General features: G+C 49.1%; 1 protein-coding gene across 5 annotated transcripts in view; it reads right to left on the bottom strand.

Moving 5' to 3' along the window:
* Positions 1 to 809: 809 nt before the first annotated feature.
* Positions 810 to 26,350, bottom strand: part of Pfkfb4 (6-phosphofructo-2-kinase/fructose-2,6-biphosphatase 4) — a 47,006-nt gene continuing 21,465 nt past the window's right edge. For all 5 annotated transcript variants that reach the window (XM_060385246.1, XM_021663313.2, XM_021663305.2 and 2 more), the window contains exons 8-14: positions 24,843 to 25,050; positions 24,461 to 24,607; positions 8,549 to 8,653; positions 5,349 to 5,478; positions 5,191 to 5,253; positions 4,069 to 4,133; positions 810 to 2,624 (exon numbers count right to left, since the gene is read on the bottom strand). In XM_060385246.1, coding sequence (XP_060241229.1) covers positions 2,565 to 2,624; positions 4,069 to 4,133; positions 5,191 to 5,253; positions 5,349 to 5,478; positions 8,549 to 8,653; positions 24,461 to 24,607; positions 24,843 to 25,050 — 778 coding nt within the window. In that variant the 3' untranslated portion in view covers positions 810 to 2,564. The remainder of the gene's footprint in view (positions 2,625 to 4,068; positions 4,134 to 5,190; positions 5,254 to 5,348; positions 5,479 to 8,548; positions 8,654 to 24,460; positions 24,608 to 24,842; positions 25,051 to 26,350) is intronic.

Genomic DNA, 26,350 nt, shown 5'->3' on the forward strand with positions numbered 1-26,350 from the left:
CCAGGCTTGGTTAAGAAATCGTGGGCCGGAGAGAGATGGCTTAGTGGGATGAAGAGCACAGGCTGCTCTTTCCGGAGGACCTGGGTTTGATTCCCAGTACCCACTTGGTGGCTCACAATTATCTGTAACTCCAGTGCCAGAGAATCCAATGCCTTCTTCTGGCCTGTGTGAGCACCAAGCATGCACATGATAAACAGACATACAGGCAGGCAGATACCCACACATAAGCTAAAAATAATTAAACTTTAAAAATTAAGAGAGATTGTGGAGTTTGAATAAGAATGGCGCCCATACACTCATACATTTGAATGCTTGGTCATGAGGGAGTGGCACTATTTGAGAGGGATTAGGAGGCGTGGCCTTGATGAAGGGTGTGGCACTAGTGGTTGGTTTCAAAAAGCTCAGAGCCCAGAGCCTCTCCCTTCCTTCTTCTTTGTGGATCCAGATGTGGAACTCTCAGCTACTTCTTTAGCACCATGTCTGCCTGCATGGCACCATGCTTTCTGACATGATGAGAATGGACTGGACCTCTGAAGAATTGTGGTCATGGTGTCGCTCCACAGCAATAGACTGCTGACTAAGAAAGAGATTCTCCTGCCTCTGCCTCCAGAGTGCTGAGGTTAGAGATGTGTGCCACCACACCTGCTGTGTTTTTCTCGGGGGGCCCCTGGGCAGAAGCTGACTGAAGAATTCCAGTACACGCCTCTGAGAAAGCCTACAACACCAGGTGACAACAGAGCAGAAGAAAGACCACCATGCACCTACCCACCCACCCACACAGAGAACTAGTTACAAAATACCACCTCAGATTACTGTTTTTTAAAAATTATTTATTGCAAAGAATGCTGGACACAGTGCAATGTACAACTGAAGCCCGCTACCATACATTCTAGGGAAAGCAGGACAGAGTCGGCAGTTCCTCCCATGAACCATCTCGCTAAAATGGCAGCCACTCCCGCATGCAGCTGCCTTGCAGAGGCCACTTCTAGGTGCTTGGGGCAAGGGGCCGTTCCAGCACACATCCTGCCGCAGACATCCTTCGGCCTCAACCCTCCACTCTTACACCTGAGTCCAACGCTTCCTGTCTTCCCTGGGCACAGAGGAAAAAGGCTTTGGTGGTCTTCGCCTCAAGTGGCATCCAGCTTTTATTAACAGCTGCTGATCACAGGGATCTGCTATGGCTGACAAGTGTGTCCAGATAAAACGACAAACATCACTCAAACTCTGAGAGACATGGGAGCAAAAGCCGTAGGCCCCATGTCCCGAAGGCAGTGGTATGGTCTTCCGGCTCCGGGCTGATGAGACGGGCCCCAGAGAGTCCTGTCCCAGCCCCACCCAGACAGCAGTTTGTCTGGAGCTGCTGGCTGGGGGTAATGGCACCGAGTTCTCCGGGCGGGTGGCATCCGCAAGCTACTCAGCCCAGGGCTGGCAGGGCTGGACTGCTCTGCCACATTTGGGGCTGGAAAGGTTCTTAGGCGCAGGGCCCGGCTTCCCCTTGGCAAGAGCACCAGTTACTGTCATAGGAAGTTTCTTGCTCTGCTTCCTAGCCTGCTTATCACCCTGCTGGGCAGCTGAATTTGCTACCTGGACCCATGAGAAGTCGGAGCATGAGAGGCACCGGGCTTCGTAAGGCGGTTTTTCACTAGGGCTTAATTTGTATACGGAATCAAAACTAGAATGGGGCCGGGGACTCCTCCCCTGGCCAGGAGCTGTCTCTGAGTTTTGTCTTCCTCTTCAGTCCTCTACAGGTGGAGGTCAACAAACAAGGGGACAGCTTGACAGGACCACCAGTTCTGAGCCATTTATCACATGTCCCCTTGTACAGCCCTGTGTGGACAGTGACGGCCAGGGAGGGGAGACCAGCTTCCTTAAGCACTTGGGTGTGTGCACCAAGAAGGTACTTGATGAAGCTGCCCTTACAAGGTCCCCTGTGAGGCAATCCAGGACAAGGCAGCCTGGGCCACAGCTATCCTGGATCTCAGTGTACAGCTTGGTAGACATCAGGAAGGGGCGGCACAAATGCTGCCTTCCACGCTTTTCCAGTGTTTACACCAAAGAGAACATGCTGTTCTCGGTGAGCGCCCACAAATGTGGGTGACAGCTCCTCTGTTCCACGTCGCCTGGGCAGCACCCACCTGAGGTCCCATTACGAGCTAGCCTCTGCCTTCAAGAGTGGCCACACAGAAGACGGCAGGGCTCTTCCAGGGGTGGCCGGGCCACGGTGGGGATGTCCTAGTGAGACTTTTTGCCTCAGTGTCACATGGAAGGTTGCAAACGTCAGGAAGCAGCCAGCCTGGTGAGCGCACTGCTTGGGAGCTGTCACAGAGGGGCTGGCAGCAGGGCACACGGCCAGGGATTCACAGCAGCAGGTCAGCAGCCATACCCAACCCTGTCGTTAACAAGGGGGTAGGTGGGCGAGGCTGAGGGTCGGAGTGTTACCAGCCCCCCCGGGGCGTCAGGAGTGTTCCTGCCTGGTGACGTCATCAGCACAGCAAACACTGAGGAGGCCTGTAGTGACCCCTCTGAGAAGCCAGGGCTTGCCAGGGGTCTTGGATGAGATGTGGTCATTGGTGAGCAGGGACTGTGACAAGAGCTTCCTCTGAAGGCCTGGATATGTCTACATTCTGCACAATAAAGACAAAGAATGTCCCACCTGCACAGGAATAGATGGGGCGCCTCACCCCTGCTGCCCTGATCACAATGGCCAGACAGACACGCTCACCTCAGCTACAGCTGAAAGGCCCTAACTTGCCACCATGTGATGGATGCTCAGATGACAGGACAAGACTGGGTAGGATGCTACCCACTTCCTGCTCCACTTCAAGTAGGTGCTACCCAAAGCAAGGCTGCGGCACCTCCCAGCTGACTGTCAGCTGGGGAGGGGCTCAGCTCCTAAGTGCACCTCCTTCCTGCCTCTAGCCTATGGATATCTCCTAGTCTGTAGCATGGTTCATCTTGTTGGGACTGAGCCACAGGGCCCAATGAAACTCCTAAAGCTCTCACTGTGAATGATCCCTTCAAAGCATCTTTGGCCTGCTGAGCTTCGGGTATCTCAGGCCGAGGAATGGGAGCTTCAGACTCGCCTCAGCCTCATGGGCCTGTCCTGTGCTCCCTCAGTGGCTTCCCCTAATCCCAGCACCTGCAGGAAGGCATCAGGAATTGTAGTGCCATGCGGTATGACGGAGCCAGACCTTTAGGGACAGAGACTTGTTCCTCTTGGCTGACCCCAGGAACTGCAGGAGTAAATAGAATCCTCCCTTTGAGTCAGGGTTGGTCTGTTACTGCTTTGTTTTGAGAGAGTGCCTAATGTAACCCATGCAGCCCTCAGACTCACTATGTAGCTGAGAATGACCTCTAACCTCTGACCCTCCTACCTCCATATGCTAGAATTATAGGCATTGTGTCACTATGCACTCCTGGGGACCAAATCCAGGGCTTTGTGTATGATGGGCAAGCATTCTACCAACTCAGCCACAGTGCCAGGTCCATGATCCTTTTTAAAGTTCAAAGGTGCCCAGCTTAAAAAGGTGCTCATGGGGCTGGAGAGATGGCTCAGTGATTAAGAGTACTGACCGCTCTTTCAGGGGACCCAGGTTCAACTAGCACCCACATAGCAGCTTGCAACTGTCTATAACTCCTGTTCCAGGGGATCCAACACTGTCATACAGACACATGCAGGCAAAACATCAATGTATATAAAATATAACTAAATAAATTGTTTTATAAAAGATGCTCATGATACCTGGACTGGTAAGGGAGTTAAGAACCATTACCTGCCATATGTGGGCAGCTAGCCTTTCCTTTACCTGGGACAAGCTCTGGCAGGGCTGCCTAGGAGCTGTCAGGGAATCAAACACACCCAGCTCTGGGTGCTTCCTGCTGTGGCTCAGCTCCAGGTACCTCCCCAGGCCTGGCCTTGGGAGGCACCTAAGGAAGCCACAGCCCTACCCTGGCCCCACGAGGCCTAAACAGCAACCAGCCCCAGGAAGAGAGTCACTCTCACCCTAAGCTGGCCAGGGACCCCCCCAGGGGAACACATCCACCAGCCCAGTCACCAGCCCGTGCTACCTGAGGCCTTTCTCGGTGTGTGTTCACAGCTGCCACATTCAAGAATATGGACTCCACTTTACAACCTGCCAAAGGAAGAGACCAAAGCAGTCCACACACAGAGGGCAGCCAGAGCCCCACGGCAAAAACTACTGAGGAGGCTAAAGTGCACAGAGCTCAGCTTTACTCTCCTCCTTCCCCACACAGGTCCAGGGACCGTCAGGATGCACAGGAGCCCTGGCAGACTCCCGCTCAACCAAGAGCAACTGCCCACGTGTGCCACATGGGGACCCAAGCAGCCTACACAGGGACTGGGGTTGTAGTTGTGGCCGCAACAGGTCAACGATCAACATGGGATCCCTTACTCTGTTCTTGCCCCCAAGAACAGTGACACTCTCCATCCTGCCACAGAAAGCCCAGTCAGCCTGAGAGGAGGGAGGGACAATGCCAGCTCCCTGAAGCTTCGTTCTCCTCAGGTGTGACCCAGGAGAGTAGGCTGCGGCCCGAGCATCTGCAGTAAGAGGCAGGGGAGGGACACAAATGCCCTGCATCCAGGATATTCTAAGGTTAAGGATTACTGAGGAGGCTTCCTGTGGTTACGGGAACTTTGTTTAAGACAAGGACTCATTCTACCTCACGGTGGCTTTGAACTCACTATGTAACTAAGGCTGGCCTCAAACTCTTGGCAATCTTCCTACCTCAGCCTACTGATTACAAGTATAAGCTACCATAAGTGAATACACCAAGTTGAGTTTTGTTCTGTTTTTTCAAGACAGTTTCTCTGTGTAACAGAGCCCTGGATGTTCTGTACTTGCTTTGTAGATCAGGCTGACCTCACAGAGATCGGCCTGCCTCTGAGATTAAGGGTGTGGGCCAACACACTTGGCCCATACACCAAGTTTATTATAAACTAAAAAGCAACCTAGGTGCAGAATTAGAATTCCACCACTGGTGAGGGGCTGAGACAGAAAGTTCCTGAGCTAAACCCTACCTTAAGACAATGAAAGAAGAAAAACGGAAAAAGAGACTTCAGAAAGGCAATGAGCAGGGAAAGCGGATAAGTCCCGGATGGGGAGACGGGATTTGTGGACCACCACAGAACCCTACAGACACCCAAGGTCAACACGAGGGATGCTCCCTTACCATAAGCCACAGGGGTGAGCTTCAGCACTGTGTGCAAGGGGCATTTGAGGTAGGGCAGCTCTTCTGTGGACAAAAAAGGACAGGGCTGGCATGCCATACATGCCCGGATGTCCCCTTGTCACCCACACAGCCCACCTGCCCTGGACAAGGCCCCTCACCAGCTGCCTTGTCAAGGAAGTAGGCCAGGAGGCAGCGCATCACAGCCTGGTGGCAAATGACCAGCACATTCTCCTGTCTCTCCAGCTCCATGATGACAGGCTCTAGTCGCTGCACCAGGTCTTCATAGGACTGCAGAGACAAGCAAGGAAGGTGTCCTTCAGGCCTGGCTCCAGGGGAGGAATGGAGTCAGAGGTACTATTCTGGCTGGTCTTATGTCAACTTGACGCACAAACTAGGGTTATGGGTTTGTCTGAAAGTAGGTGTGGTGGTTTGAATGAAAATGGCTTCCACAGGACATAGGGAATGACACTATTAGGAGGCATGGCCTTGTGGGAGGAAGTGTGTCACTGGAGGTGGCCTCTGAGGTTTCAAATGCTCAAGCCAGGCCCAGTGTCACTCTCTTTTCCTGCTGCCTAAGGATCCAGATGTAGAACTACCTCTCCTGTACCATGTCTGCCTACATCCCGCCATGCTTCCTGCCATGACGATAATGGGCTACACCTCTGACCTATAAGCCAGCCACAGTTAAATGTTTTCTTTTATATGGTCATTGTGTATATTCATAGCAGTAAAAACCCAAAGACAGGCGGTAACCTCAATTGAGAAAATGCTTCCATGAGACCTAGCTGTAAGGCATCTTCTTATTTATTGATATGGGAGGGTCCAGCACCCTGGGCTGGTAGTCCTGGGTTCTACAAGAAAGCAGGCTGAGCAAGCCAGTAAGTCCCACTCCTCCATGGCCTCTGCATTAATCAGCTCTTGCCTCCAGGTCCTGCCTGTTTGAATTCCTCTTCTGACTTCGTTCCACAATGAACTATAATGTGGAAGTGTGAGCCAAATAAACCCTTTCCTTTCCAGCTTGCTTTGGTCATGGTGTTTCATCACAGCAATAGAAATTCTAACTAAGCCAGGGTGCTGGGCGGGGGCCGCCTGCTAACTCCCGGAGCTGCTCTCCACACTAGAGGTTGTGTTTAAGCTCCCTGCAGCCTAGTTCCTGAGGGAGTGGAGTGGACAGCTGCCCTTCGATGGCTGCTTTGGTGAGATGTCCAGCTTGGGTAAAAGTTGGGGGCAACCTGGGGGGGGCCACCTTCTCCATCCAGGGCTAGGTCCTGGGAGGACTGAGAGAGCTAGGCTCAGACACACCCCAAGAGACCACTGACAGATCCGAAAGAGACCCAGGACAAATGGCTATCCGTAGTGCCCACTGGCACACCAAAGCACATGCTAGCCACCAGGCTCCCTTGTATCAAAAGCACCTGTGGCTCTTCCTACCCCACCTCCACCCTAAACTTCTCCAGCTCATGGGCTCCCCTCCCCCCAGTTTCCCATCCTTATAGTGCTGCTACTTTGGCTATGTGCTCTCTTGATGCCCTCTCTTGCCTGTCTCTTGGTCTTGTCTCTTTCTCTCTCTCCCCAGCCCCATTTTCCTCTCATGGCCGGGTCTAGCCTGCTGGCCACGGTCAGTCCACTGCTTTCTCTCTCTGCTCTGGACTCTTCTAGATGACTCTCCCTCGCATCTACAGTGAGAACTTTCCGCTGAACCCTCCTTGGCGCTGTCATGTCCTCAGTTTATACCGCTACCTCCTGCCGTCCACGGGGACCTCCGCAGCCTTCCAGGACGCAGTTGCTGGAAGCTGTGACTGCAGAAAAGCCACTACCCTCCTCCAGTCCACAGCCCTGAAGCCCACGGGGAGGGCAGTGGGTCCCTACAACTTCCTGGAGTATGACAACTGTCAGGAACCCGAGCTCCCCAGGAACAACCTTGTGGTTGCCTGCTTGCCTGTTCCCCCCCTCACTGCTGCAGGGAACCTTGGGCACCCGCTGGCCCCTGGGGCGACGCCTAGATCCATTTTTACCTGAGAATTAGGCCTGGGGTGGGGACAGTTTCACTTCTCTGCAGTTATCCGTTTTTCAAAACCCTTCCCCCAACAGAGTTTGGCCCCTGCTGTGACTGGGCAGGGGAACAATGCCCTGCCCTGTGCTGACCTCTAGGAGTTCTGGGGTGATCCTGATTAATTCTTTTGGTAATTAATACCATAACCAATTTCCCCTACATTCTCCATGTCTGAGAAGCTGCCTTCTCTGTCTCTCTTTATTATACCTTTATGTGTGTGTGGAAGGGCTTATGCCCAGTGATTATATGGGTGTGAAGGCTTTGAGGCCAACCTCGGATGTCATTTGTCAGGTGCTATCCACCTTACTTGAGGCGAAGTCTCTCATTGGCCTAGGGCTGTGTAGCCTGGGCTGATTGGCCAGCAAGCCCCAAGGATCAATCAACTTGCCCCTACCTCCTCAGTACTGGGATTGCAGGCCTGCACGCCACGTTGGATGTTGTTTTGTTTTTAGGTCCTTTTTGCAAGACAAGCAACTGACTGCACTACCTCCCAGCCTTGTGTTGTTTCTTGCTACTGTTATCTGGGGTTCTGAACCTGAGCTCCGCCTCACAGCACAATGTGAGAACTATTCTCATCACCCAGAGCTACACGAGTCCACACATGAGGCTCAGGGCTTATTTAGTCACCATCCCAGGACACATTCTTGAAGCAGGAGATTCTTCAGCCAAGGTGATCCCTATTTTCTGACCTGGGGCCTGAAATAATAACCAAGGACTCTGCGAGGAAAGGGAGCAGTGTGGCTGCTTTGCCAAGTCTCTCTGGAGAAAGTCTCCATGGGTCTAGAAGCATGGTTGGGGCTGGCACATATAGCTGTGTGGAGGATAGAATCGCCTGCGACAAGGGGAAACATCCAAAGAAAGGATAACGGTCCAGGGCTGAGAAAAAAATGAAGCACCTTGAAGAAGGCCTGGCCACATGAGGTCTGAGCCCATATCACTTAGAGCACTCTGGGAAAGAGTTAACAACTCCCCGAGAAAGGAGCTGGTCTGGGCATCCCGGGAGACCATGACTTAGCTACAGAAGTCCTCAGATGCCAAATCCAGCAGAGCCAAGGACACTCAGCTCAGGCTCTGCCCTTGCTGGGTCTGTACCCTTAGGAAGGGGGAAAACAAAGAGAGAGAGATCAACATGGCTGGTCCCTTTTTTCTGTAGCACTGTCCCCCACCACCCAAGGAAAAACAAAGGTCCGGGGGACAGAGCTGGGAACTGATGGGAAAGAAACCTATGCCTAGGCTGCCCGCTTCCAGGCCAAGTCTCCAAGCCTGGCCACAAGCAGCCGTGCCAGGTGCCCAAATTCCACCTACCTCACCCTTCGGGTACCGGTACCGGTACTTGTCCTGATCCCTCAGGGCAAACTCCAGTGGATAGTGACTCTGGATTTCTTCGTAGGTCATTTCCTCACAGACACCCTAGGAAGATACAGAAGTCATCACACCACCCATGCCAGGCTGGAAAGACCAACCTTGGGTTGGAGGAGCAGAGGAGAACAGCATTTCCTGGGCCAAGGGGACCCTCCTAGCACAAAGCTTACACTGGAAAAGCAGGCCCTCTGCGGACACTGAGTGTGGCAGTGGCCACATTTGTAGGAAACTATTAGAATAGTCCTCACCTATTCGTCACACATCTCTCCAGTGGACTACTGTGTGCCTTTTCCTAAGTCTTAAAAATTGTTTTTTTTGAGGCAGGGTCTCTCTCTATGTAGACCTGACTGTCCTGGAACTCACTATGTAGAGCAGGCTGGCTTCAAACTATACAGATAACTATCTGTTGCCTCTGCCTCCCAAATGCTGATGTAAAAGGCATGGGCCACTTCACCCAGCTTAAAATTTTTTTTATTGCATGTGTGTGCCTATGTGTTCATGACATGGCATGGTTATAGAGGTCAGGGGGCAGCCTGTAGAGGTTAGTTCTGTCCTTCCATTGTGTGAATCCCAGGACAGGACTTAGGCTGACAAGCAAATGCCTTTGCCATTTTTTTTTCCAGACAGAATTTCTTTGTGTTGCTCTATAGAACAGACTGGCCTTGAACTCACAGAGAACCACCTGCTTATGTCTCCCCAGTGCTGAGAATAAAGATCCCACTTGCTGGCCCTCCTGAAGTCTTATCTATTATTTATTTGTGTCCTGGTGGGAGAAAGCAGGTCAGAATGAGTGAGAAAGAGAGACAGAGACAAAACACAAATATACACTATCTATACAAGTGTCAAAACAGATCAAGCCAAGCTGGGCACACTGGGAGGTGGAGTTGTGGGTACCAGGAGCTGAGGTGAAGGTTGAGGTCAGCCTAATCTACATGAGACCCTGTCTCAAAAAACAAAGTGTGGCTGGAAAGGTGGCTCAGCAAGTGAGAGCACATATTGCTCTCGCAGACGACCTGAGTTCAATTCCTGGCACCCATGTCAGGCATCTTATAGCTGCACGTAAGTTCCAGAGGATCCAGTGCCCTCTTCTGGTCTCTGCGGACAATGTGTTCCTGCGTGAACACAGACACACAGACAAAAACACACCCACACACAAACACAACAAACCATTAGCCACCAGCATAGAAGAAGGTGACGGAAAATATCAAAACGTTATATTTAAGGCCCCGAGAGGCACTGAAGAGATGGAACCGTCTTATGAAGTGCTTCCACCTGACTGAGCCACCACCACCAGAAGTGGTATCATGGTGGCCTTAAGAAACTAATACATGTTTTGATATCAGGAAGTGAAACGGTGTTGTAATAAGTCCCTAAGAATGTGGAAGTGGTTACAGAGGCAGGAAGAATGTTTTCGGTTACCTTGAAGAGCTTGTTGACAACAATGAAGATGTTAAAGTTAAAGGGGATTGCGGGGAGACTTGGAGGGAAGCAGGGGATAGTAAGAAAGCCCTGGTCAGGCTGGGAAGATGGCACTCTCAGGAAAGTGCTTGCTGACTCATGAGAACCTGGGTTGGAATCACCAACACCCATGCAGAAAGCTAATATGGCAGCACACATTTGTCACCCCAGCACTGGGGAGGCCAGACAGGAAAAACCTCAGAGCTTCCTGAATCAGTAAGACAAGGTTCAGCGCAAGACTGTCTCAAAAAAGTCAGATGCAGAGTGATTGAAGAACACTTAACACCCAGGAAGACGGACACACACACACACACACACACACACACACACACACGCATCACCATAACCATGCTGTTGATGTAAATGTGAGTTTAGCCCATCATGACAGCAAACACTTGCAATCTCAATACTCAGGAGACTGAGGAAGGAGGATCATAAGATGAGCCAAGTGACAGAGCAAGAGCCTGTTTCAACAGGAGAAAAGAAGGAAATGTCGGGGCGTTTCTGTGATGTCTCAGAAGGAAACAAGGTGCCAGTCACAAAAAACTACACAAAAGGTGGTCACTGTTTGGAAGTGGCAGAGAACTTGGCTCAACTGTTTTCTGGTGTTGGAAGCTGTAACCTGACGCCCTCTTCTGGCCTCTGCGGGCACCTGTACCTGAACGTACACATACAAATACCGCCACCAGAAGTGGTGTCACGGTGGCCTTAAGAAACTAATACATGTTTTGATATCAGGAAGTGAAACGGTGTTGTAATAAGTCCCTAAGAATGTACACATACACACTTAAAGGAAAATACACCAAATGTTGGCTCAGCGGGTAAAGCACTTGCTGGACAGGAATGAGGACTGGAGCTGAGATCCCAGAAACCCACTCACTGCCAGGCGTGAGTGGGTTTCGCTTTCCTGAGAGTGCCTGCCTACAGTCCCAGCCCATGGGAGGCAGGGACAAGAGGATTCCCGGAGCAAGTTGGCTGGCCACATTAGCCAGATTAGCCAAATTAGCAAGATCTGGATTCAGTGAGAGACTCAGCCTCAAAATATAAGGTAGAGAGTGGCTGAGAAAACACTGTGTCAACCTCTGGCCTTCCCAGGCCCCACACGGGTGAACATGCAAACACACATGGATGCAAACTATACATGCCAAAAAGCTGAGAAAACAAGGTACATGGCAAGTAGAAACCATTTCGTATTAAGAAAAAAAAAAGGGGGTTGGGTGGGTGGTGATCCAAATGAACTCAACCCTGAGAGGAAGCCGGTGAGCCTGAGACAGCAGCAAAGAGACAGGAAACAGAAAAAGAGAGGAGCTCACATCGCTAGAACGTCAGAGGGCACCCTCTGACATGAAAGGCTCACTGCCGCCTCCTGCCTGTCTTTCAGCCCGGGGAGGGGCCGTCCTAGCTATATTTCTGCAGTGGATGGAGAGTTGGAATGTTCCTGATCAAGTGGGACAGACAGACCTAGATCGCTGAGCCCTGCAGGCTGCACCTCCTTCCGCTGTGCAGAGGTGACTCACAGGGCTTTGAGACTGTGGCTGGGCAAAGAGTCACAGCAGAAGCCAGCAATGGCGAGGGAGGAACCCACACTGAGGGCCCCAGCCACAAAGCAATAGGCAGCCTGACTCTCCAACGCAGGAATAAAAAGCAGAAGTAAAAATGAACTTAAAAACACAAAGAGCAATAGAAACTATCCACACAGAAGCTCAGTAAGAAAACACAGAAACCTCACCATATCCTAAAACAAATCAACCAGGGGCATGAGGCGATGGTCAGTTGGTCAGAGTACTTGCCGCACACACAGGAAGGCCTGCGTTCCAGACCTCAGGCTGTGGGGCAGAGACTGGAGGATCACGGGGCCTTGCTGGCTGCCCACTTATTCAGTGAAATACCACCTCAAGGGAGGAAGGCAGAGAGTGATGGAATAGGACACCCAACTTCCTCCTCTAGCCTCTGGGTGCACCCATGTGCACACATACATGTATATAACACACACAAACACACACCATCACCCAAACACATCACAGGACACATATTCCACCCCCACCGCCAACACTGAGCTCAGAAACCACACATACACACCCCTCCTACACACAGAAGAAATATTAAAAAACAGAACAGATGCCAGCATGGTGATGTACACCTTTAATCCCTGCTTGGGAGGCAGAGGTAGATCTCTGTGAGCTCCAGGCCAGCCTGGTCTACACAGACTCCATGTATGTCATAGAGAGTTCCAAGATGGCTAGGGCTACACAGAGAGATCCTGTTTCAAAAAGCAAAAATAAAACCAAAACCCCTTGAAGTTAGGTGGACTATGAGATAATGCCAAGTATGAGATAATTCCAGGATGGGAAAGGCTATAGCAGAAATATGTATTGGAGGAAACAGACAACAATAATTTTTTTTTTTTGGACAGTTTCTCTGTGTAGTCTTGGCAGTCCTGGAACTCAATCTGTAGACCAGGCTGGCCTCAAACTCAGAGCTCCGCCTGCCTCTGCCTCTCAAGTAACTGGGGTTAAAGGCGTGTGCCATGTCCAGCTTAGGTAAAATATTTTTAAGACTCAGTTATACGCCTGTAAACCCAGCCTATAAGTTCCGGGACAGCCAGAGCTACATAGCAAGTAAGCATTCATTAAAAAAAAAAAAAAAAAAAAAAAAGTAGAAAAAGAAAGGTTTTCAAATTTTCTATTTAGACACTCTCAAATCAAAATCTGTTTTTACTTTGGAAAGACCCTATTACAACTCCAAGCCTAATCCTGTTGGAAACAAGCAAAAGAAACTTATTCTTAGAACTACCATTTTGTTTTCAGACGCCATTTAATCATAGCAGAAAACTAAGTTCAAGGTCCCAGGACCTAGAGGAGCTGGGGACTTCCCAGTGGCTGAACAGCTTCTGTTGTAAGGAGACGGTTGCCTGAGCCCAGCTATCTCAAGGATGACTTCTCCATCTTGCTGGCAAAGTCAAACTAAGTTCAGGTTCCCAGGCCCAGGAACCAACTCCTCTCCTGATTGGTGGAAAAAATGTAACAATAGCTTGGCACAGATGTTTGTGTTTTGCAAGCTTAAGTATTCTGTGCTATTCTGGCTGGTAGTGGGTAGGGGGTGGGGGTTTGCAGTTCAGTTCCTGAGTCTGTTCTGCAGCCATGACGCTCAGTAGCTGCTTGATTACAATAATTTTTTGTCATCTGCATTGACCTGGTGTTTGAGTTGTTTTAGATCTGAGAAGACCCTATTGCATAGAGATAATCAACCACTGCTTATGGACAGTTGATTAACTACATGAACTCTACCCAAAAGCTGAATTCTCGTCGCCCATGGAATCTAACTTATGGTTCCCAGGGATTATTAGGTGAGTGAGCGTGTGTAAGACACTGAGAAAGCAAGACAGAGACGCTGGTCTTCCTATTACAAGTATTTTTGCCCTAAAGCTTCGCTCGAGGGTTTGTGTGCAGGTGGTGGGGGTGTGACAATAAATGGGAAAAAAGCTTTTAAATTTATAAAAATTCAGGCTAGGGGATGGCTTAGCTGCTAAGAGTACTGGCTGCTCTTCCAGAGGTTCTGAGTTCATTTCCTAGTACCCACATGGAGGCTCACAACCATCTGTACTGGGATCTGATGGCCTCGTCTGGCCTGCAGGTGTATGTGAAGACAGGGCTCTCATATACCCAAGACATAGAAATAAAAAATAAGAAATTATAAAAATTTCCTGCTCTCCCCTAAGTGGGAGAGCAGCAAATTTGGGGTCAGCCTGGGTTACATAATGATTTCAATGCTGTTCTAGTGTTACAGGGAGGATAGAGATTGCCTCAAACAACAGCAAAAATCAAAATAAAAAACAAAAACCCAAAAAATGATGACTGTTGTGTAACAGTTCCTTCCAAGATTAAAACATTGCATCCAAAACACACACACAAAAACCAAACAACAACAACAAAAACAAATAAAACTTTTTTCAAGGAACAGGAAGGTAAATAGCTTCAGGAAGTCCCTAAAACCCACCAGATTTACTAGGCTTCTCCCTGCCAAAGGAAACAATTAAAGTTGCAAAGACTCACCCCTGGGATTGGTGGCAGCACATACCCATAATCCTAGGAGATGGAGGGGAGGCAGGGGCAGGCAGATCTCCATGATTAAGGCAGCCTGGTCTACAAAGTGAGTCCAGGACAGCTAGCGCTACACAGAGAAACCCTGTCTTAAGGGAAAAACAAAACAAAACAACAAAAAATGCTGCAAAGACTCAGACAAGCCAAGATGAAGACTCAGACCAAGCCAGCTGTTGGAAGAAGCAGAAACAAGCTGAGCTGCTTAGAAGAAGAGGCAGAGACCAGCCAAGCTCACTCTCCAAACTCTTGCTCCACCTGCAGGCTGTGCAGCATGCTCCAGGTTCCCAGCTTTTTGAGCGGTCACCCACGCTGGGGTGGGCCTTGGTGACGCAGCTGTCTTTGAATCACTTTTGCTCCTGTAAGTGACCCCAATAAAACTCGTGGTTTACCAAGTTGGCTTTGGTGGTCCATACTTTGGTCTGTGGACAACTCTATATCTGGCTGGAGTAGACACGTGTTTGTGTGTGTGTGTGTGTGAGAGAGAGAGAGAGAGAGTGTGTGTGTGTGTGTGTTTAGTGTCTTCCCAGGAAAAGTTCTGTCACACGACAGTGACCCCCAAGCAAGATATATCACGGTGAAGTCCATATGAAGATAGATCAGAATCAAACCCTGACAACCATCATCAATGAGAATTCAGAGAAGAGAGGAACAAAAGAGCGTGACATGAAGCTTCTCCAACAGAGGCAACCAGGGCAGGAGACAGGCCTTCTAATAACTAATCAATCAATCAACCATTATTACTGTTATTATTTAAGATAGGGTTATGAGTTGAGACAGGGCTTCTCTTTTTGTAGCCCTGGCTGTCATGGGACTCACTCTGTAGGCCAGGCTGGCCTGGAACTCATAGAGTCCTCCTGCCTCTGCCTCCCAAGTGCTGGGATCACAGGCGTGGCCCAGCACACTCTGCTGAAGCGGCAACTTTAAAGTGCTGGGAGCTGACAAGATGACTCAGTAGGGAAAGGCACTTGTTGCCAAATCTGGTGACATGAGTTTTGTCCCCAGGACCTGCATGGAGGAAGGAGACAACAGCAAGCTGTCTTCTGACTAGCACACAGTGTGGTATGTGTCACATACACTGAAAGACAGACAGACGGACAGACAGATAGAGAGATAGATGATAAAAAGATGCCATTTTAAAAACAAAATAAAACAACTTTAAAAAGAGATGTTGGGCTGGATGTAGAGGTCACAGCTTTAATTCCAGTGCTTGGGAGGCAGAGGCAGGTAGATCTCTGAGTTCAAGGCCAGCCTGGTCTACATAGAGAATTCCAGAAGAGCCAGGACTACACAGAGAAACCCTGTCTCAGGGGTGGGGTGGGTGGTTATGCCGGGCTGGGCCATCTCACCTGCACCACCAGATTCCTCTTCCCTCCCCACCGCTCTACTGCAGGAAGGCCATGAGGCATGAGGGCACAGGAAGGGAAGGGAGCTGGCCACTCCCAGGCCAGGTCTTCTCCTGGGCCATCCTATCCCACAGGTTTCCTTTCATCTCCCCTGGACAGCGACAGCAATGGACATGGTCCCTACTGTTCGGTCAGCTCGACACAATGTGCTTCACAGCCTCCACATCGCCTGCCCTTTCCTTCTCGAGCAGTCCTTCAATACTCCCTCGGATTACTGTCACTGCGAAGAAGGGACCAGGTGTCAGCCTAACTCACTCTGTGGTTCTGGTTTGCTTCTTTGATATTTTCCCGCCTCTCTTCTGCCCCTCTCCTCTGAAGCTTATTTTGGAATCCAGAGACAAGACTGACTATGGACATTCTTATGACAAGATTGTCACTACCCCAGGAACAGTGAGCTGTGCAAACACAGTGAGGTCACCTGCCAATGAGGCCAGCGGGGGTGAGGTGCTCCCTGCAGTGTTGACCGGCTAACTGCTTCTCCCGAACCCCTCGCAGAACGCAGAACGAGAGAGGAGCCAATGACCAGACCACTGGCCTGACCAACCAACACTTCCTGCTCCAGCAGTTACGCAAGCCCCAAGCCCTTCCCCTTTTGTTTCCCCTTTTTACAAAATCTCAGAGTTCCTCTCAGTCCCTCGAAGATGGACTTGGGGTCAATGGACCCTGTATCTGTCCATCTCAACAGCCTCACACTGATTGCATCTCTTTTCTGGTTTTCGCCTTATCTCTGATTGTCATATTACAGTGGGTGAGGAAATCCTGTCAGCTAAGACTGCCAGAGCCAGGGCTTTTGCTTTTGTTGAACAAGCAGAAACAAGTATCTGTTTCTTTTTATGGACCACAGACTCCTATCACTAAGTTTTCCTTTTTAGTCCAGGTCTCAGGTAGCCCAAGATGGCCTCACCCTGTAGCCCACGGTTGACTTGAACTTCTGTTCTTCCTGACTCTACCTCCCATGTGCAGGAATTACAGGTGTGTGGCACCATGACTAGGTTCCGCACTGCTGGGGAGTCCACATTGGGCCCTCTGCACTAACTAAGCTATCCCCAACCCACAAGGTGTAAGACTTACATCATTTCATATTTAAAAATTAAAATATGCACAGCAAACAGTAAAATATAGAGCAAAAAATGTGGGAAAAACAAACACAATCCTAATTATAGTTTAAACACTCAACTCTTACTTTATAATGACCTAAGTTCACACACACACACATACACACACACACACACACACACACCCCTAAGGACACACAGAATTTGAAGGATATTATTACAGAAGCTGAAATTGACGCATTGGAGACACAAACTTTTCTTATGGAAATTTCAGCCACAGGGAAAATTAAGAGAGCACAGTAAGATGGCGCCTTGCCTGTAGCTGTTAGCCATCAACAGTAACAACACACAGCAAATGGGTTTCAACTGAAGTTAGAACTGCTTCCTTCCCCACTGCCTACACAACTGGGTAATGGTGAAGAAGATGGCAGAGGGAGAGCGGAAAGAGAAATGGACACAGATAAAGCTCAAGGGCAGAATCCTGCAAGTACCAAGTGAGTCCTGAGGGCCTCCTTGCTGAGATCCCTGCGCACAGGATGCACAAGATCCGAGACCTGTTTCTAAGCCAACTGATCTCAGCAAAGGTGATACCACAGGTTACATTGTATTATAAAGTTCTATTTTCAGGTGCTGGAGAAATGGCTCAGAGGATAAGAACACTGATTGCCCCTCCCAAAGGTCCTGAGTTCAATTCCCAGCAACCACATGGTGGCTCACAACCATCTAAACATGAAATCTGGTTCCCTCTCCTGGCGTGTAGGTGTACATGCTAACACACATTGCATAAGTAATAAATAAATAAATCTTTAAAAAAAAAAAAAGTTCTATTTTCATCAACCAAAGAGACAGAGGTTTCTTCTTACTGACTCTTAAAGAAATACGTTCCAAAAGGGGCTCAGACCCTGGCAAGGGGCAGCTAGGAAAAAGGCCTGCCTTCTCCTACAGCCTTAAGGAGATCCGTTCTGATAACAAGCACTAGCCTTGAGGAGAGAAGAGACAGACTTCCCAGATGACGCCATAACTGCAGACTGATCAACTCCAGGCAGAAAACCAGCCACACCACACCAGGCTCGGAACCACAGCAGCACTGAGGTCAGGAATCCATGCTGTTTGAGGTGACTAAGTATGTGAGGGTCCTTTAGAAGGCTCTTTTTTGGCCTCCAGGGACAAACACACCTTGGTATACATTCACACGGGCACACAAACGCACATGAGTAAAAATAAAAACTTTTTATGGTTGTTGTTGTTTCGAGACAGGGTTTCTCTGTGCAGCCTTGGCTGTCCAGGACTTGCTTTGTAGACCAGGCTGGCCTCAAACTCACAGAGATCCACTTGCCTCTGCCTCCTGAGTGCTGGGATTACAGGCATGCGCCACTGTGCCTGGCTCAAAATAAAAACTTTTAAATAGTGAAAAAGAATACAGAGCTCAGGGGCTGGAGGGATGGCTCGGAGGTTAAGAGCACTGGTTGTTCTTCCAGAGCTACCAAATTCAATTCCCAGCAACCACATGGCGTCTTCTAGCCATCTATGAGATCTGGTGCCCTCTTCTGGTGTATAGGTGTATGTGCAGACAGAACATTGCACACATAATATTTTCAAAAAGAATGCAGAGTTCTACCCAGCCCTAACCTCAGAAAAAGTGGAAAACCCACCAAATCCCTATTGAAGTATCACTGATTCAGACTTCTGCCTCTACTGCTCAGATTCAGGGAAACCCTCCTCGGTCTCTGGTGCTGTACACTCCTCTCTTTTTCTGTGTAATTAACTCTTTTATCCCGTACACCAGTAAGACCCAGTAGCATTTGTCTTTCTGTGCCTGCCTTTTTTCACTTAGCCTAATGTCCTCCAGGCTCATCCAAGTTGCTGCTAATAATGGAATTTCTGGTTTATATTCTGATTCAACCAAAACAACTGAAGAAAATCTGAGACAATTAGTACACTCTTAACGTGGACCAAGTAGCTAACGACCTGCCTTTCTTTTAATTGATTGATTGATTGACTGATTTTTCAGATTGGTTTTATAATATAGTTTCAGCTGGCCTGAAACTCACTATGTAGACTGTGCTGGCCTCCACATCACGGACAGCCACCCACCTCTGCCTCCTAGGTGCTGGGATCAAAGGCATGGCCACTATGCTTATTTCTGTTTGTTTGGTTGATTGGTTTCAAAATTGGCTTTATTTGGGATAGGAGAGATGGCTCAGAGTTAAGAGCACTGGCTGTTCTTCCAGAGGTCCTGAGTTCAATGCCCAGCAACCACATGGTGGCTCACAACCATCTATAATAAGATCTGGTGCCCTCTGCTGGTGTGCAGGCAGAACACAGTATATGTAATAAACAAACAAATAAATAAATAAATGGTTTTGTTGTTTGAAATGGGTCTCACTTTATAGCTGAGGCTGGTTCACAAGTGGGGAATTTACAAGTGTGAACCATCATGCCTGGTCCTAATGACTATTTTTTAAAGACTCCTTAACGAAGGCTGGGGAGATAGCTCAGCGGTTGAAAGCACTGGTTGCTATTCCAGAGGTTCTGGGTTCAATTCCCAGCACCCTCATGGCAGCTCACAGCCATCTGTAATTCTAGTTCTAGAGGATCTGACATCCTCACACAGGCATACAAGCAGGCAAAACACCAACGAACATTAAAAATAAGTAAAGCTGGGGGCTGGAGAGATGGCTCAGAGGTTAAGATCACTAGCTGCTCTTCCAAAAGTCCTGAGTTCAATTCCCAGTAACCACATATTGATGGCCCATAACCATCTATAATGAGATCTGGTGCCTTCTGGTGTGCAGACAAAATACTGTATAAATAAATAAATCTTTTAAAATAAAAAAAAAAAGTCTTAAAAAAGAGGTTCCTTAATGAGGATAAAGTTTTGTTGATAAGAACACAGTCATTAGTTATTTCCAGAAGTACAAATACAAATGATATATTAAGCTTGAATTTGCTTGAAAATAACAGTAGAAAAAGAGACTGTATAGTTAAAACAAGACCAATGCAAGCTGAGCGGGTTGAAGTCAGTACTTCAACTGGGGACAATGATATATCATAATATTTTTTCCTTTTCAATTTTTTAGACAGGGTCTCACTATGCACCCCAGGCTGCCCTGGAATTCACTGGATCCACACCTGACATAATATTCTAAATGAAATTTTCTATAAGAAGCTTTGAAAATGAGCCAGGATCCGCCCAGTGCTGTCACCATCCTGGAGGACGGAAGCCTGAGAGACAGACCCTTTCAATTAAGAAAAGAAGGACATCCCGTCTGCCCATCCTGTGTCCCAGCTAGCACAGATACGAGACAGAAACACAAAGAGAGCTGGAAAGTTGGACCAGAATCACCCCCATTTCTGAGGCTAGCTCCTCAGAAACTTCAAGAGATAATAAACTGAAAAACTACTAGATAAGAGAGTCCAGGGGCTGATGGCGTACAGCTTGGTGGCACACATCTGACACAACCGAAGCCCCCAAGGGGAAAAAGATTCTGGCTACAGGTTTTCTATGGACCTCAATCTATACAATCAACCTCATGGAGACAGTTTCTGAAAGAAGAGAAACCAGATAAAGTTCTCTGAACGCACTTTCACCTCAAACCCCTCCTATACCCAAGAATTTGGGCCCCAGCACCTCTCAGAGCACCCTAAAACCTTATTTCCTCCCTTTCTGCCAGCTACACTTAGCTCACCAAGTGTTCACCCACTCACTGCCAAAGGGCGCCAGGCTCGTGTCAAGAGCACCAGTAATACTGTTATGATATCCCAACAGTCAGCTTGGGCCTGGCCTCAGGCCACAGTGTGCAGCCACCATGCCCCACTGACCACAGGCTTCTTCTGTTCCTTAACTTCCAGGTTTCTCTTCCACCTTAGCAGAAGGCCATCTAAGGCCTCCTACATGACCCTTCAATGCTGGGGGATCCCCAGGTTTGGACCTTCCCCCCCCTCTGCCAGTCACCCGTTCTGCAGGCTCCAGAGCCACGCCTGCGTAGGCTGCCCAAACTCTACCTTCCTCTTGCAGATCAGACTGTTCCTGAATATCTGCTCCTCAACCCCTACTAGGGAAGTTCCCCTCTTACATAGCACACACTTACTGAGCAGCTCCTGTCCTCAGGTGACTCATCATCTTTGCCCCAGAACCCAGCCCAGTGACTGGAAACTATCTTAATGCTACCTGACCCTTTTGTCTCCACCAGGATCCTGGTCCTCAGAACCTGGTCCTAGTTCCTGGCAGAGGGTGGATAAATGGTAAAATAGATAAATCCACCTGCCTCTTTCTTTCCCACTGGCACTGGCCAGGCTCTGGCTGTCGTAACCACTGTGAGCACACCTATTTCTCTTCTGCAACCTGTCCCCTCAAGTAACAAAACTGTTGAAGGAGGCTTAGGATTGTTGGGAATGAACAAATGAAACTTATTCTAAGTACTGCCATTTCCTTTTCAGACTCCATTTAATCATAAGGAGAAACTAAGTTCAAGGTCCCGGGCCCTAGAGGAGCTGGGAACTTCCCAATAGCTGAACGGCTTCTCTTGTAAGGAGACGGTTGTCCGAGTCCAGATGTCTCAGGGACAGTGTGTAAGGAGACAGTTGTGTGGGTTCATACATCTCAAGGACAACTTCTCCATCTTGCTGGCCAGGTCAGCTGAGTTCATGTTCCCAGGCCCAGGAGCCAACTCCCATCCTGATTGAGAGAACTCCCCTGCTCAACCCCTCACGTTGTATATGACTGTAATATGATTAAACAATGCTACAGCCCACCCTGCTCCCCCTTGCCCTATGGTTTCACCCTTTAAATGTGTTGTGCGGTGTCCCTTCAGGGTCGTAGTTCGTTCCCAAGTCTGTTCTATAGCCCTGATCAATCAGTAGACACTTGATAACACTATCTGCATTGACCAGGTGTTTAAGTTGTGTTGGATTTAAGTGGACCCCAGAGCAGGGTGACTGAATATTCTGAGATTCACATCCAACCCATTAGAGACCTCTGCTTCTGGCATTGAAAACCAGCTTGTTTCAATCAACAACCCAGCGGTAGTCGAGTCCACGACTAGACAAAGGCAATCAATCCACCACTGGCTGCCCACCAAAAGCCAAAGCACTCCTCCAACACGCCCAACCCTCACTGAGAAGTTACCAGGCTTGCACTGGATCCAGAATATGTTAACGCCCCCTAAAAACCAGCAACAAAAATCCAGTATGAGGGGACACCAAATAAGATGCTAAGAGAGAAAAGAGCTGTGTGGTAGTTCATAGCTATAATCCCGGCACTCAGAAGGCTGAGATGGGAAGATTTCCATGGTTTAAGGCTAGTAGAGCTAGTAGAGCTAGTATGCAATGAGTTCCAAGGGAGTCTGGGCCACAAAGTGAGAGTTATGTTCCCAAACTTAAAACAAAACATAAAAAGATGATTGATCGATAGACAGACAGACACATCCAATGACTTATAAATAGAGTGAAAACTCCTATAACTAAACCAACATGATACCAGTATGTAAATAGATCCGTATGTTGCATTTAATTTAATATAAAAAGAAAGTAGATCCACAGGAAAAAATATGGAGGGATGTTTAAATGAATTAGCTGATGAAAGATCAGATATTTAAAGTTTCTGTCATAGCATCAAAATAAATTTGGTTGGTCTAGAGAGAAGATGTGTGGGATGAGGGATACAAAAGAGAAACAAAACCTAGATACTTTAAATGCAAAAGAGAGGAGAGGGTGGGGCTAAAAAACAATGAGACGACTCAACAAGTTCTGGTAAACCACCACAAGCTACTTAAAGCTGCCATGCTTGCCAGGAAGCTGCTGTCACAGCGGGGCCACCCTCCCCGCCTTGGTTCAGCATGTTTGTCTTAAAGCCCCCTACAGTCTATGGGTGGCTGCCCCCAGACCTAACAGGGAGGAAAAAGAGCAGCAAAAAACACTGGTAAAAGCACAGGAAGAAAAAAAAAAAGGGTAAAAACACTGTGCCCTTGAGAACAGCTTTAAAGGTCAACTATTTCCAACTCTCTTTACTTTTTTGTTGTTTCCTTGAAACAAGGTTTCTTTACACAGTCCTGGCTGGCCTGGAACTCACTCTGTAGTCCAGGCTGGCTCACAGAGCTCTACTTGCCTCTGCCTCCCAAGTACTGGGCTTCTAGGCATGCGCCATGACACTAGGCCTGCTTCTGTTGTTGTTGTTTTAATTATTTATGGGTACTTTTATCTGCATATTTGTCTGTGCACCAAGTGTGCGCCTGTGGCCCACAGAGACCAGCAGGGGGTGTGAGACCCCCGGGCACTGGAGCTACACACGGTAGAGGGGCTCCACGGGAGGGGGGGAAGGGGGGATGAGAATCAAGCCCAGGTCTTTCTTAAAGATTAGTTTTAAATTTTTATTTTTAATTATGTGTGAGTGCTCGTGTGCATGTGTGTGTGTGCCTTAAGAAGCCAGAGAGGGCCTGGAGAGAGATGGCTCAGTGGTTAAGAGCACTGTCTGCTCTTCCAGAGGTCCAGAGTTCAATTCCTAGCAACCACATGGTGGCTCACAACCATCTATAATGTGATCTGGTGCCCTCTTCTGGTGTGCAGTGTACATTCAGACAGAATACTCATACATTAAACAAGTAAATAAGTAAATCTTAAAAATAAAGAGTCCAGAGATATTGTCAAGTTCCCTGGAGTTAGAGTTACATACAGGTAGTTGGGAGCTGAAATCTGAACTCTGGAAGGGCTGAACCCTCTCTCCAGCCAAGAGGTTACTGCTGTTAATCTTGTGAAATAAAAATGTCTACAGTGGAAAAGGAAAGCCCAACCTTCGGCCACGAGAAGCTCATTCACAGAGAGAGAGAGCTCAGAATGGGCAACCCTAGTTAACTGCCTCAAGTTCCCTGGTCAGTTTCCCATAGCTCTCTCAAACGCCTGATCTGGTGATATTACTGCTATCTGTTGCTGTTTGTTCTTTTGTTGTTGTTTTGAGACAGGGTTTCTCTGTGTAGCCCTGGAGCTCACTTTGTAAACCAGCTGGCCTCGAGCTCAGAGATCTGCCTGCCTCTGCCTCCTGAGTGCCGGGATTAAAGGCACGAGACACCACACCCACCCAGCTTGCTATTTGCTCTTTTCCATGGAGGCTTCGCCTGAGGAGACTAGGGCCCCGCAGCTGACTGCTAACAGGGCTCCCAGACTGCTGGAGCCTGAGCATTCTATTGATGATGATGATGGAGCACTGAGCTTCATTCAATCTGTCTCTCACTTACTCTTTATTCTTTTGCTCTTGGCTTGCAATGTATTTAATAAACTCACTCGTGGGCTGGAGAGATAGCTCAGAGGTTAAGAGCACTGGCTGTTCTACCAAAGGTCCTGAGTTCAATTCCCAGCAACCACATGGTGGCTCATAACCATCTATAATGACATCCTGTGCCCTCTTCTGGCATGTAGGTCAAATGCAGGCAGAATAATGTATAAATAATAAATAAATAAATCTTTAAAAAAAAAAAACCCTCACTCATTTAAAACTGAAAGAAGGTCCAGGGTCCAGTAAGGGCTCAGCAGGTAAAGAGGCCAAGGACCCACACACGTGCAATTCCTGCATGCTGTCCTCTGATCTCCACAAGGGGAGAAGGGAGGGGACTACAGCTGGGATACAAAGTGATTAAATTGTAATAAATAAAAAATAAAGAAAATTCAAGAAAAAGAGCAACTGGCATTCACGCGTGCAGATACACACACATACACACACACACACATCAATTTTTTAAAACCCTCAGACTATGGCTCCCTTGATTACTCTGCAGACCACCCTGAGCACATGTTAAGGAAGGCGGCCCCCCGCCCCTGCGGACGGGGGGGAGGCGGGACAACAATTACCGCATCAATCTCGTTGAGGACTTTCCACTGCTCGTAGGGCACACTCAGCGCCTCCGCTGTCTGGATCGTCCTCTTCATCTGGCTCGTCCAGATCTTCAGATCCCGGATGTTCTGGTCACTGATGAACTGAGCCAGATGCTTGGCGAACTGAAACCCAGCACAGCACACTCAGCCCCACAGGTCCCGGCTGCCTCGCAGGACCCCACAGCACGGGGTCCCGAGTCCTGCCCAACCTCAGGAAATAGGTTTCAAAAAACCACGCTAACTTCCCAATGATGCAGATATGCTCCCAGGGCCCCAAGAGCAACCCCAGATTTGCCAGGGTCCCCCCAAAGGTACCAATGCACAGACACACGCCTGTGCGCATCACGCACACACTGACCTCCCTGCCCCGGGGAGACAGTCCCGGGTCCCCACCGATCCGGCCCTTGAGGTTGAGCTCACTCTCCCCGTGCCGGCAGAGGTAGATGGAGCGGGGCGTCACGTGGATGTTCATGAGGTAATAGACGATGCGGCTCTGGATGTGGTCGGCTACGCGGTTCACCACGTAGCTCTGGCCCACGTCCATGATCTTGATGTAGGACAGATCCCTTGCCAGAGAGAAGGTAGAGAGAGCCTGTGAGGGTGGCCGGGCCCTCGGAAGCACATCCGCAGCCACGGGAACCAGCTGCAAAACCTGCAGCTCTCACCACTGGAGCTGAGATCACAACACACAGGACTGTGGTCAGCTGGTGTGCAAGTGATGGTGTGTGTGTGTGTGTGTGTGTGTGTGTGTGTGTGTGAGACGGTGTCACCGCGCCACAGTGACACACAGTTCGGCACTCATCATGCCGCAAAGGTGACATCTAGGGAAGTGGTCTGTCAAATCACGTCATGACCTTCCTGCACGTGTATGCCCAGACCCTTCCTCCCTCTCCCCGTGTTCTGCAAACAGAGATGGCTTTTCCAAGGCCTGACCTGGTAGTGGCTGGCAGCACTCCACTCCCCAAGGTTCCCCGAGAGACCCTCTCCCCCAGAACACAGTCCAGGTCATCTGTGCCAAGGAGCTGCCGCCCTCCTCATCGGGCAGCCAATGCTCAGGAATCACAGAGGGCAGCACTGGCCACTGCCTCCACTCTGCGCTTGTGTGACGTTTCTGTCTGGAGAGCGCACTCAGGTTGGCACACCCCGGGAGCCATCTCTCCAGCAGCTGCTTGTGGTCCTTGGTTCATACGCATTGTATGGTCTTATGTAATTATAAACACCCAAACGTATACTTATAGTCCAGCCTTTCCCTTGATGCCGTGCAACCTACACACCCACATCTTTCCATAATTATGATTTATGGTGACTAAGATTTCACCAAGGTCTCGCTGCTATTTACTTAACTACTGCTGGTTACGCTTATGCCAAGAGGCCGGAGCTGGCAAACTACTGCCAGCTATTCAAAAGCTGCTCACAGGCTGTTTTCCATAAAGTTTTAGGAGAACACACCCATGGCCGTTTGTTTACACAGTTTCTTTTGCAGTACAATGGCCCAGTCAGTAACTGCAGCAGGGACTGTGAAGCTTCCAAACCCTAAGCAACCGTTCCCTAGCTGGCCGTTAGCTGAAGCTGCTGCTGATCCTAGCTCTAAGAGCCTCATCTGGGCACCCACTTAAGGTCCTGCCACTCAGCCTCCTGCTTGCGCTTCACTCCCAGGGGGGAGGCAGACCTGACAAGCATCTGGCCACTGACTGCTCGTTCACAGGCATGAGCTGGGCAGCCCCGTCAGCTTCCCCAGCTGCACACTGAAACAAATTCCTGAAGTCTTGGCGAATGTCTTTCGGAAAGACACTCTGCATAGAAATTAGGCTTGATTTTATGGTGGGACAGGAGAAAGTCCTGACCCATAGATTTCCACACAAGGTA

Source organism: Meriones unguiculatus, chromosome 6 (genome assembly GCF_030254825.1).
Source record: "Meriones unguiculatus strain TT.TT164.6M chromosome 6, Bangor_MerUng_6.1, whole genome shotgun sequence".
NCBI lineage: Eukaryota > Metazoa > Chordata > Mammalia > Rodentia > Muridae > Meriones > Meriones unguiculatus.